Genomic DNA, 12888 nt, shown 5'->3' on the forward strand with positions numbered 1-12888 from the left:
GCGGAGCCACAGGCAGGCACCACCTCTCTCTACCCACCACGCTCTATTCCTTGCCAACAAATCTAACTTTCGCGGCCAGACCACCTGCTATTTCCGCCGCTACATCCAATTCTAGCAAGCGTGCTGCGTGTCTTGTCGTTCTAAGTGGTTTTGCTTCCCGTGTGCTCCTTTTTTTCTCTCACGGTCCCCTTTCCCTCCTTTCTATCCCCGTTTCCGCCACCCTCTTTCAGTCAACGCACCACGGCTATCCACTCACGTCGTCGTAGTCTTCTTCTCTCCTCTCCCACCCTTCGTTCTCTTCCTTTTCTTCTTCGTTCTTCATCACGCCTCTTCTTTAACCAGTCTCTCGTTCATTCATTCAAGCTTCTCACCTTCGTTGATCAGTAGAGTTTGCTTGTCATTTCAACACCACCCCATTACACCAGCACCATCATCAAGATCATCAACAAACATTAAACTTTTAATAATACACAATGCCTTCTCTCAGATCCTTCCTCTTGGCCTCATTTGCCGTAGCTGGTGCTCTAAGTGGTATGTTATCCTCGTTTTCTGATGCACCCGCATCGTTATGCTCATCTCGATTCACATCACACGTGAAATTCCCGTTCTATGAACAGAAAAAAAGAGAAAAATGCAAAACACTGTGCAACTTTGACTAACATCTCAACTATAGCCGATTGTAGTGGTGATGTCTCTATTGACAGCGATGGCGATGTTAGCAAGCTTGACAACTGTAACAGCTGGAAGGGAAATGTTGCTGTTGGGACAGGAGTTGTTGCTCTCTCAATAGCTTCTCTCCAGACCCTCAACGGGGACCTTACCATCACTGGAGCCACTGGCCTCACCTCAATCAGTGCTCCCATGCTCCGCTCAATCAGCGGGACCTGGACGATGCAGGAGTTGACTATCCTATCCTCTGTCAGCCTTGCTTCTCTTACCTCGGTTGGAAACATCAACTGGGTGACTCTTCCTGCTCTCAAGGCTCTGGATTTCACCTCAGGAGTCACCAACTGCGACGAAGTCTTGATCACTGACACCATCCTCACTTCCCTTGATGGAATCCAATTGCAAACTGCCACGAACTTCAACATCAATAACAACAAGTACTTGAAGGAGGTCAATGTTGCCCTTGGAAACGTTTCTAATGCACTCAACATCGAATTCAACAGCAAGGGTGTTAATGTTGCGTTCCCCGACCTTGTCTGGGCAAAGAACATCACCATTCGTGACGCTGGAGTCGTGTCCTTCCCTAAGCTCGAGTCAGTCAACGGAACCATTGCTTTCATCAACAACACATTTACCGATGCCGCCTTCCCTGAATTGACTGAGGTTGGTGGTTCTTTCGCCTTCAACAGCAACTCTCAGTTGTCAAATGTTTCCGCCGTAAACCTCGAGACCATCGGAGGTACTTTCCAGTTGGCCAACAACACCAAGCTTAAGGACATTGACGGTTTCCCTGCTTTGACCACTGTTGACGGATCCGTCGATTTCTCTGGAAGCTTCACCAAGTAAGTCCTTCAAATCATCTTTTCTTATTACTCCTAGAAACAGTCAATATTAACTAATTAACAGTGCCACTCTTCCTTCTCTTGACGACGTCCGTGGAGGATTGAACGTACAGACCACTGAGGAATTCGACTGCACTGAGTTCAAGGGGTACAAGGACAGTGGTGTTATCAAGGGTAACGGATACACTTGCGAGGGAAAGCTCGATGAGGCCAAGTCTTCCAGCGGTGGTTCTTCAACTTCAGGTTCCGGTAACTCAAGCGATACGACCAACTCTGCTGCCCGCGCCGGTGTCAGCATCGTTTCTCTGTTCGCTGCATGCGCCGCCATGCTGGTCTTGTAAATTTATAACTGGAATTTTGTTGCGGTTTAGTGTCTTGTCAATTTACTACGCTTGTTTCCTGGCATTGAGGATGTCAGGCTAATTATACCACCTTTTTTTCTGCTTCGAAAGGATAGGGCGGATGTTTGGGAAGATGATGAGGCAATGAGGTTGGGGTTTGCTTGCTAAAAGGTTGTTTTCTTTCGGTTTTTTTTTTGCATTTTTACGTTTTTTTTTTTTTTTTTTTTAGCGTTCTTCCGGTATTTTAAGTCGATGCTCGGAAGGTAAATAGTGTGTGGGATGGTACGTCGTTCTCTTACACAAATATATGGTAATTGGGTCTTTTTATGGTAACTACTTCTATTGTTTTTGTCTGTCACGCATAGCCCGCTTTGATTTCTTTCTTCATCGTTTCTCTTTACATACCTTATAGTTTAGCTTTTCACAATGCTTATTTGACTCATGTTACCCTTTCTGATTGTTCGGTCATTGAATGCTGTAATTTGAGTCCCAAAACAATCCAGTAATATCAGTGTTCACAGTCCTTGTCAAGCATATATGTTCTTGTGCCCAGGCCAATTTACTCAATGAGGACTTTGATCTGATTGAAATCAAGTGGTTATGACACGATATTCATCCAAGTGTGCCTTTTTGTAGATTGTTATAATCAACTGCTGCCTACACTGGCACGGTTGGCCCATGCAAGCACCATGTTTGCATGTGCAATACAATCGGCAACATATCCCACCGAAGCTGACAGATCTGATCTCAGGTTTAGCAGCCCGGAGATTTCCTTCCCTTCGATAACCATTTCGCGAGACTTTGGACTCTCTTTTCATTCGGGACCAAGACCAGGTCAGAGGAAACATTGGGGCAGACACAGTTGACCTTGGGATTCTATTAAGCACAACCAGTGTTGGCTGGATAGTGATGCATGAAGCTGTAAGCAACAACCCATCTTGGCTCGCCAAATTATTTCATGCAGGACATCGTGCATACATACATACATACATAGTACGCACCGGCGATCGGAAGCTGGTTGGTACGGCTTTTGATTTGAGGAGAGCTCAAACCAGGTTACCCCAAGGGGTATGTATCTTGGAGTAATGCTGAAAACTGGTAGAGAAAGGTTCCCAGCTCTCTTCATCCCACCCCCCACACCCACTCGCATACCTACTCGACCTCGCCCACCATTGGCACATTACGGCCTGTGCTCTAACTTCCAACCTTCTTTGAACTATCGCTGTCAAAGAGCACATATGCAGCATTACACCGAACCAAGTTCGCCCTCTTACGGCCTAGTACATGAGAAGAAAAAACTCTAAGGGACGGAAGTGGGTTGTTTTCTTACTGCCTCCACATGCCCATATGGGGTACTCTTGCTTTGTGCCTCCCGTCTTGCAACTTCTTGTATGATATCCCATAAACGAGATCTCCGTTTCCCTCAAATCTTTGTCCCACGTCCGAGGTTTACATTACTCTCGGACGGAGTTTCTTATTGCCGTCCTTGACATTATTGGCTCACCATCAATTTCTAGAGGCTCATGATCCGTAATATGAAGGATGTTATGGGCAGCGACATATTCCTCGTTCTGTCATCGGTGGCGAAGGGGGACCTCCTCCCGTAGATGATAGTGATAATGATGGCTGCTTGTGGTCTTCGGGGCCTTTGATTCGTTATGGAGTTGATCCTGAATCCATGTCTAGGCCTCAACGGTGTGAGAATGAGGGGTATAACGAGAATTACTTCCAGATTTGGTTTCTCCCAGGGCTAATACACTCGTTATACCCCCTCGCTACTCTATGGTCTAACTACCGTTGTTTCAACCATTCTACAATTGTGGAGGGAGGGCTGAGGTCCCGATCTCTGTACCGGCGTCCAATATCGATTTCTCAATCGTTTACGCAGTCATCATCATAAATAATCTCATCCATTTCAGGACAGAAAATCCAGAATTGGGTGATGTGCCTACGATAGTGTTGATAAGTTCGTATGTCATTAATGATTCAAATATGTTCCTCCCAGAAATTCAGCTAGCCAGCGAGACCTTTTGGACGTTTGACCGCTTTGACGGCATGAGTTTTGATCACTAGGAGGATTTGGCTTTTCAAAAAGTCGGGAAGGTGGTACTGGATACTGGTCGATCGGGCCCTCCGTACTCATGTCTCAATGTCTAGGAAAGAAGAAAAATCTCCGAAGTCCCTGCCACAGATCCTACCAAACTGACAGACCACCTTTTGGTAGTTTAAAAACATGAACCCTCGCCGAAGAACCGAATGGATTTGTCACATCCCCCTTGCTGGACGCCGTCGAAGGAGGGAAAAAAAAAAGCTGACAGTCTTATTTATCACCACCATAATCAGCTTGTCCAAGTTCAAGTTGAGACGAACGGCCGGGCCGAGTCGCACGCAGGGCATTACAGGGCATTGTAACCACGAGATCGAGCGTGTTGGTATTGAGCTCGACCGCTCCAGGTAAGGGGGTCCGAAGTCTATGGTATTAAATCCAAAGACCTACGAGAGAAAGATCTTTCTGGTTTATAAGATCGTCGAGTCGGGACTTATCCTCTTTGCGTGTATCCGGAAAGCAGGAGAATGAGGTTTCCTTGTGGTCAATCTGCTTTTCGCCTGACCCCCTGGAAGCTTATTCCTGCAGGTATACCCACACGCATTGTCCAACATATGGATTCGTTTAAGATTATTAGCCGGAGTTTTCTTGTGGTGCAATGGGTATCAGACATGGGTGTCTTTGATGTCTTCGGGCAACTAAAGGTTTTGTTTTTTTCCCCCACTAGATACATTGTGCTTACAAAACTAGCAAAATATGGCATTCTTAGGAGAGAAATCGTGAGACATGGTGAGCTTTCGCGGGTGTTGGTATCAAGGTGTGGGGCACGGTCAATTTCTCGTGTTTAACGGATGATCCTCCTCCTTCGGCCCCGCTTCTTTGAGGATGGGAGGGGCTATGGTAGTTTATTTCTTTTTTCTTTTTGGGTGTGAAGGGGCCCATAGATCCAGTTGATCATCCGCAGACTCAGTGGGAATTCTAAGGTATTCGTGAGAGTGTATATCAAGGGAGACTTGCCCATATAACTTCTACCATTTTTACCCATCAGTTCTCACTCCAGTTCTTCCTATAGCTAGCCTTCACCCAGTGAAATACGTTCATTAAGCTTTCCCTCTCTGTGATCTGTTTCTATTACTTTATCATACAATACTACCAGCTCGATATTTAGTATTATTTAAGTTCTTTGTCGTACTTCCCACTTGTATCTTTGCTTCTCCCAACCTTTGAGCTATACCCTCCTTTCATTCCACCAGTAAAAATGAGTATGATTACTTCCAAGTCTTCATCTAACCAGGCACTTCCGTAAGTTATTCGGCGATTCCTTTGCATATGCATAACTAACGCACATATAGACCACTCAGCTCTCTGATGCGGGATTGTGTACACCCACGCCCTGGGAGAATGGAGATTGGTAGCGAAATCGAACATGAATATCATTCATTTAGAGAAGGCCAACCAACTTTGATTGAGCCTTCTCGTCTTGAAGGCTTTCAAGGAAGATATCCTCAACATCTGCTACAGCAGCAGCAACAGCAGCATAGTAGCCATTTACTTTTACCAACTCACAACGCAATGGCCCCGGTCCATCTTCCCCATGCGGAATCACACTACCCCAATGTCCCTGAGATGGAGGGCATCAGATACGCAATGCAGATCAGCCCGATATCTCCGCGAACCCGTTGTCCTTCCCTATCGGAATCGATCCTATCATCGACTGGCTGCACGTCCCCGGGAAGCCACAGTCCAACAACACCAGTTTCGGAGCGAGGCGCACCGGCCTATGGCGATGGAAGGGGTAATGCCACCGGCTCATCTTATCAACATGTCCAGCGTAATAACCATCGCTACCAACAAACTCACCACCACCATCAGCAGCACCGAATTTCAAAGTCATACCAATCATCCTCCGTCCGGATCCACGGCAGCATTTCTCCACACTCTCTGCCTATGAGGTCATCTCTACCCGGAAATTCAGAACATAAGAAGAGTAAGCATGAGATACGACGCATCAAACATCTCAACTCCGAGAAAAAGCGTCGAGAGACCATTAAAGATGGTATGGAGGCTCTATTCAAGCTGGTACCTGAATGCACAGACAAGGGCACGTCCAAGGCGAACATACTGAAAATGACCAAGGAGTTCATCGTAGAGCTCCATGAGGGAACCACAAGCTTGCAGATGGAGATTAGACGACTTGGAAAGGAGAACGAGGATATGCGTCGGTATATAAAACAGCAACAGGAGCCTCGAAAGTATACTTGTCGCCTATAATCGTTTTTCTTTTTGAATCTTCATATTATTCATGTTGGCGAATCATTGTTATCTGTGGAGTTTTTCTCTTGTTTGTAGTGCCATAGTTTTGGGATTGATTTTCTTGCTTCTTACTTTCTTTCTTTATTTTCGACCGCCTGAGGTCTTCTCCCTTTTTGCTGTATTTTGTTCTTCCATTTTTCCCCACTTTTTTTTCCTCTTTTATCCTGAGAGGGATTAATTATTATTCTGGTTCATTCTTTTTTCTCTTTAATCCTCTGCACACGCAAACCTCAACGTACCGACTTTCCCTTCCCTAGTGTGAGCACCTTCTTCACTATTTACCCGTGTATTCAACAAGGGGCCCAAAATTCGATATCGCTTTGCCTGCTAGCTATAGCCTGATCCTTTACTTTGCGTCTTCTTTTTTTTTCACAAGCTAGGGGGGTTCACGGGTCTATCTATTTTTGTTTCTCTCGTTGTCTTTTGTCGGACTTGGATCGGGTGTAGTTTACCTATTGCAGGGCGGTACGGTAGATAAATTTTATTTCCTGTAAAAATTTATATCAATATTACCTTTCCGAATTGAGGTCTAAAGAACAATCTAGACTGACCTCCCAATGCAGGGGGGCCAGTCTCAGGGGCGAGTGATAATCCATGATGACTGTGCCCACAAAAACAATGAACAAGTGACAGCGTCTGTTAGTCCCATTGGTGTATATGAGCACTAACCGCCATTAAAGCTTGACTGGCCTATCAATGTGACGGTTCATCCCTACAATTTTTCCTCCCTATCCTGGCATAAAAGTGAACTTGTCCAGGGAATAATTTCTTTAGCGGCATGGCCAGATATGCAGGAGCATAGCCCTCACGTTTTTGAGTAAGACAATGTACCTTCCAAGTAAAATCGACCTCTAGTGCGTATATAAAACACGTGGCGGAGGAGAGGCGTTATGGTGGCGTTAATTGATCTTCGAGGTGGGAATAAGATCTACAGCTGGCCTATGCAAGATTTTATTTTTATTCCCACGAGGGAGAAGGTGCAGAACACCAGTTACCTCTCCTGTCCTCTTTTTTTTTTCTCCGCATTCTTGTTTGCATGCTAAGCTCGTGGTGGTAGTATCAGAGCGGTCGGCGACTTGGGAAGATAGGCATAATTTGAAATTACCTGCAGTTGGTCTGTGTATGTGTGTACAGAATCTCGCTAGCTTTGGTATGATAGGTAATCGCACTTCATGTTTCTCTGTTTTTCTGCGTCACGTATATGTAGCCAAGGTATGGGATCTAGCCACTCAATTGAGTGGTGGGTTGTAGGTCTAGACGCCGTTACCAATGCACGCGAACCTCTCCTGGGATCCAAACAGATCGAATACGCGCGATTTCCAGCAAACAGTTAGTAGTCGATATGCGAGATAGGCATAGCGTACTTACCTTCTGTCGTCGTGGGGGAAGGCGCATAGAAACTCGCATCTAGGCGAGGTACGGTGCATAAAAGCTCGGCTCCGGCTCGAGTCTATTTTCTGCCTTAAAAATCGAGCTTACCTGCTGTGCCCTGAGGTAAGGGGGTGACTGACTCGGAGTGCGGAGCGATGAACCCGCGGATTCCATATCGCCGTTCAAGCTCGCCTAGGTAGCTCTCGGTGCTGCTTCAAGTATGATAAGTACACAGGTACATGTATGTATGTAGGTACGAGGCAAAACTCTTTCGTTGCTGGGGATGGGTGATTTTTGGTGATGCGCCCGGAAACTCGCAATACGAGATCTCGGTCAAATTAAGTGAAAACTCTAGGACGATCTGAGCCGAGCATCGTTTTTAATACCGTCACTATTAGTCAAGTTGATAAGGTTTGAGTAGGGGCCTTTTTCCGAACCCTTCCTAGTGGCAGGCATAGGAGTGACTGATCGGTTTCACGTTGTGAAACAAAGTTCGAGGCTCATTCGAATGCATATATTTGTTCACGAATAAAGGGGCTTTGACGAATAAGGGTTTTCGGCCATTGCAAGTCAAATAGACGGTTTGGCAGCTCGATAAAGCCATTTTTTGTCTTTACCCCACGAATGCCTGTATACGAACCTGCCAAGATGAAGCTTGTATATGTTCTACCCAGATGTCGACATTAATGTCTGAAAATGTAGGTACTCTAGCTATGATGTAGTAGGTGAGGATAGGCGTGGTAGGATCCAAGTCATGAGGTAGGTCTTGGTTGAAGCTGCGCTAGTAGATTAAAGCATTGCGAACGGCCAATCAGTAGGTCACTTAGGGCACAATATAATGTATGAGCGAATAAGAGATGTCTAGACTTCCTTAGCTACTCGAAAACGCACCCCTCCCGGATATTATGATTGGCTGTGAAATTTCGGGAGAATTGGTCCAAACATCGTACTGTAGTCGGTTGCTATTAAAGGGAGGTAGAGTGAGTTGATTAGCCAGGAAAGACAATTGTTAGGAAACATGGATGGATATGCGCAAGATTCGCCTAAATTTAGATTTGATAGTACCAAGTGAGCCTGCAAGGGGGGACCAAAGTCCTATGAGTCTACATGGTGTATCACTCGAACTATCCAAGACAGCGCTTCTATATTCTGTATATCAGGACAATCATTTGCAAGGAGATAATCTTACCAAAAACGTTTTATCAGAGCCAATCATATGTAAAATGTTCGAGTTGCAATTGGGATACTATATGTGATTTGCGTCTTTAGACTTGTTGTTATCATTGGTGCTTTTTATCGTCTTCCTTAGTATTTCGTACAACTGGAATGCAGCCTCCGGCCGCAAATTCGCAAAAGCCTAAAAGAGTGAAATGATTCCAATCTATTTACGACCTCTGAGTGGATATTGCAATGTCCAATCTATCTACGAAGTCAATTATCCATGACATCTATAGATATATATCAACAGCCACTGCAAACTATAAACCTACAAGTATGAAAATGGATGCTACATACATGTTACATCCCTTCCAAACTCGGCCGCTGGAGTGGCTCTTTGTCCAGTACACATAGCAGTCTTGGTAGAAGAAAATTAACCAATGATAATGCTTACTGACCACAACGAGGAAGATTATATTATTTAGAAATAGATTTAGAATGTGCTAAAGTTTGCACCGTGCCTTTATGTCTCGAGCTCGGTTTATAGAACTGATTTGTCTTATTGCTAGCTTTAATTCTAGGATGATTCACTTGTGAAGGGTGTTGGCCAGCAGAGTGGCACCCGTGGGCGATTCTCCGAACGTTGAAGACTTGTAGAGCTGGCTGGAATTGAGATAGCGATTGGGGATTTTGATGAAGTTGATGGTATGTCTGAGATGGAGCTGTGTGTTAGTATACTTTGACTAGAGGTTTTCCCGTTTGTTACTAACCAGAAGTATTTTATTATTAATTTAAACTAGGTTGGTGAATGAAATAAAGCCTTACGTTCCTCTTTTCCCTGTAACTCCGGCCTGGGACCTTTTTGCTATATATTGGAAGTCCTTTCCTGGGCGGAGTAAACAGAACAATCATCTTATTGAAGGCCTGTTAATTCTGGCATATTCTAGTATACCATTAACGTTCTATGTAGGGTGCCTGGGTGCAGGGTTAGGCTCTCTGATCTTAGGGGTCAGTTATTACCCGCCATTTGCGAAATTTCTTTCTGTCCTGACCTTTTATATATTAGGAGATGAGCCGTACACACCAAGTACATGAGTCCAAACCACGTTTCTTCAAAAGCTTGAATATGATTGAAAAACCATTAAATCCATACCATGACAACGTGGCCGAGTGGTTAAGGCGTCAGACTTGAATCATCTATTCGGTTATCTGATTCCTTCGGGAGCGTAGGTTCAAACCCTGCCGTTGTCGATCCTGAAATAACTTTTACCCTTTTTACAAGGCTGGTGGAGATGTGGTTTTTAGTCCTCAGAAGACTAGGCGTATGAAGGAGTACGGTATCTGAACGAGACCGATAATTTTGGTGGTAACTTCGTACATATAGACCCTTGAGATATGCCAAGAGGTCGCGATAAATCCAGGTACTTTCACTATTTCATAACTTCGCGATATTAGTTTTGAAATCGTTACGAGTCTCCTATTCTATAACACATTTAGCGATACCGTACTCTAATACCAATAAATCCGAAAAGATTATGATCACAAAGTTTCTTTGTGTAAATATCTCCGAGTGATATTTCATGATTAATTGGTCCGTTTGTGTGCCGAAAGATCCGATTCCGGCACAAATGACATAAACACTTTTCAAGTACATATTATGTAAATCGCGCAGCCTATTGGATGAACGCCCGATCAAAAAAGCTTTAACTACATGTGCTTGACGGATAGATGCCTAGTTGCCTATGCAGGTACCAACAGTAATGTTTCAGAGAAACTTTCGAGACGATGAAACGCTTCTATAAGGATTAAACCAAGGGTATGGCAGGGTGGAAGTTCACGACGGCCGGGTATATCAGTGGATGTGTTTGTAAAACCTGTTTAGGATTCTAGGCTGTTGAATACCTGTTCTTGACATGACCGTTACTTGCAACTTCTATAAGGCGAATTTCAAGGTTCAAGGATCTTCCTCGACAGAAACATGGGGCACGTATAAATAAGGGCCGAACACTTCCGGAGGCCCCCCGGGCAGGGAATTGTTATGATATAGGAGGGATACCTGCTATTCTAGATCATTCTTCTATTTTCAAAGACTGAGAAAGCCAGGGTCGGCCGACTTCTAAGAAAGGGATCCCTGGTCATGATAAAAATCGCAAGGTATTCTCTTCACTCCGCCCTTGCCTCTCCTTTTTAGTGGCGTCTGAGAGTACTTTACGTATCTCGCAGCTCCTATCTATGGCCTAGTTTATTCGCAATACCATCACGCAATAATCAACGGCTTTGTCCTGAGGATAAATGTGCATGTATAGGCAGGTGGGGAATAAGAATTAATCCATGGCCTTGTTGTCCACAAATATGGGATTCCCGAATACTGGACTAGCCCGTTATTATCCAACCAGTAAGAAGGGTTGCTCTTACACACACATACATAAATGATTAAACATTGCATATTAACAGGCAGCGGATAGGCACTGCACATGCATCGGCAACCGTCGCCTACTGTCTGCGCGCGCTGCATAGTGAAGAAAAGAAATCTGGTGACTTCCGATTGCACATCCCCTAACCGCTGCGCGTCAGGGCGGCAAATTTCATCCGGGGACCCTCCTTCACCCTCTACGCCGCATGTACGTCGGCAAAAGCAAAAGATTTACCGCGGCCCTCCACACAGTCTCGCGCGAAATCTGGAGTAGACTCTACCTCGCATAAGTCACAAGCTCCAATAGCTAATTTCGGGGAGGAGGGTTCCCTTGTGTAGCTGCTATAGCGCTATATTATAGGTACATTGTATTGTACTCAAATGTGTCATGTATGCACTGTAGGACTTAAGCCTATAGCTACTGGTACATACATTATGTGCAATACAGGAATTCGACAATCTTCTATATATAACAGAAAAGGTGGCGGTCTCATAGGTAATTGTGAGAGTTAAGGTCCCGGGCGGCTCACACATACAGGATGAATAAATAAAGAAAAAGTATCTAGGGGAAGTATCCAACAAACGAACTCTCAACACATTGTGTATGGAAATGGCTAGTTAGTGATAGGTGGGGACAGCTATAAAAGTGGGGGGGGGGGGGAACCTGAATCAATTGATTACATGATGTGAACTGTGATCTAGAACTCCACGAGCTCATGAAATCATATATATGTTGTTGCTCTCTATTTAGACCCGGAACATTGATATTTACCCTCCGAAGCTATTAGTTCATCACTGCTACCGATATATCATTGAGACAAGATCAAAGGTCTGATATACCTAGGCCGACTATCTCTCTCAGTGGGTGGTAATACCAGGAGCAATTAACCCTTCGTTATATATAGAATCAGAGTCTCATCCCGACCAGTTCTAAGAGTCTTGGTAAAAGACTTATGCGATCTCAATATCTACAGTATCGCATAGCTACTTTGTGATAAAAGTTGGCCTAATAGTTCCGGGATATATCGGTAAAAATCTTGGTATCTAATAATTTTGGAGTAGACAGCAATTTTCTTAGGAGATCAGTAGTAAAGAGTTAATATGAATACAATATGAATATATCTATAAGGAAGTCATACCGTACCTTTGGTACTACTTAGTAGCTATCTACGGCCACAGAACCTCTTCGGCTGGCACGTGACGGGAACGCGCGAGTGACAAAGTATGATTTCGAATCTTAGACAGGACCGTCCAATCAGAGCGCCACAGCTGTGAAGTAGAGCAGTAGCTATTTGCTGTATGCTCTCTTTTTTGCCCATAATCGGACTAGTCTAGGTTGATTACATATGTGAAAAGCGGGGATCAGAAATATCAGGAGACGAACATGGATCAATGGACAGCTAGAATAGTAATCCAAACCCTTTCCACCTCGCGTCTCATTCCGTTCTCGTCTATTTTCCTTCCCTCAATCCTAGACACAAGTTTATTTTTGCAACCCTCCTTCTACTGATTTGGTACTTCCCCTGCACTTCCTTCTCCTGTCTTTTTTACTTCTTCGTTGTTTATAGACGCGCTAGCTGTCAGTACAAGCTGTTTGCATTCCCCTTAAGCGCGCGGTCGATCGTCAAAACATTGGCCTACATATAGCCCCCCATTGCCTAATAAATCCCTGCCATTTAAGAAATATTTACTCAACCAAGGACTGTACTCTACATCCCTAAGACTAGCTCCATACCA

The 12888-nt window shown here is 44.6% G+C and overlaps 2 protein-coding genes across 2 annotated transcripts; both read left to right on the plus strand.

Annotated features, from left to right (window-relative positions):
- Nucleotides 1-473: 473 nt before the first annotated feature.
- On the plus strand, nucleotides 474-1849 carry H6S33_008775 (uncharacterized protein; the record flags this gene model as incomplete). Its single annotated transcript, XM_044840234.1, has 3 exons — nucleotides 474-531; nucleotides 674-1508; nucleotides 1573-1849. 3 exons carry the CDS (start codon nucleotides 474-476, stop codon nucleotides 1847-1849), a joined length of 1170 nt encoding a protein of 389 aa, XP_044687631.1.
- Nucleotides 1850-5154: 3305 nt separating this feature from the next.
- On the plus strand, nucleotides 5155-6167 carry H6S33_008776 (uncharacterized protein; the record flags this gene model as incomplete). Its single annotated transcript, XM_044840235.1, has 2 exons — nucleotides 5155-5198; nucleotides 5249-6167. 2 exons carry the CDS (start codon nucleotides 5155-5157, stop codon nucleotides 6165-6167), a joined length of 963 nt encoding a protein of 320 aa, XP_044687632.1.
- Nucleotides 6168-12888: the final 6721 nt, after the last annotated feature.

This window comes from Morchella sextelata (genome assembly GCF_020137385.1).
Source record: "Morchella sextelata strain SCLS chromosome Unknown scls_28, whole genome shotgun sequence".
NCBI lineage: Eukaryota > Fungi > Ascomycota > Pezizomycetes > Pezizales > Morchellaceae > Morchella > Morchella sextelata.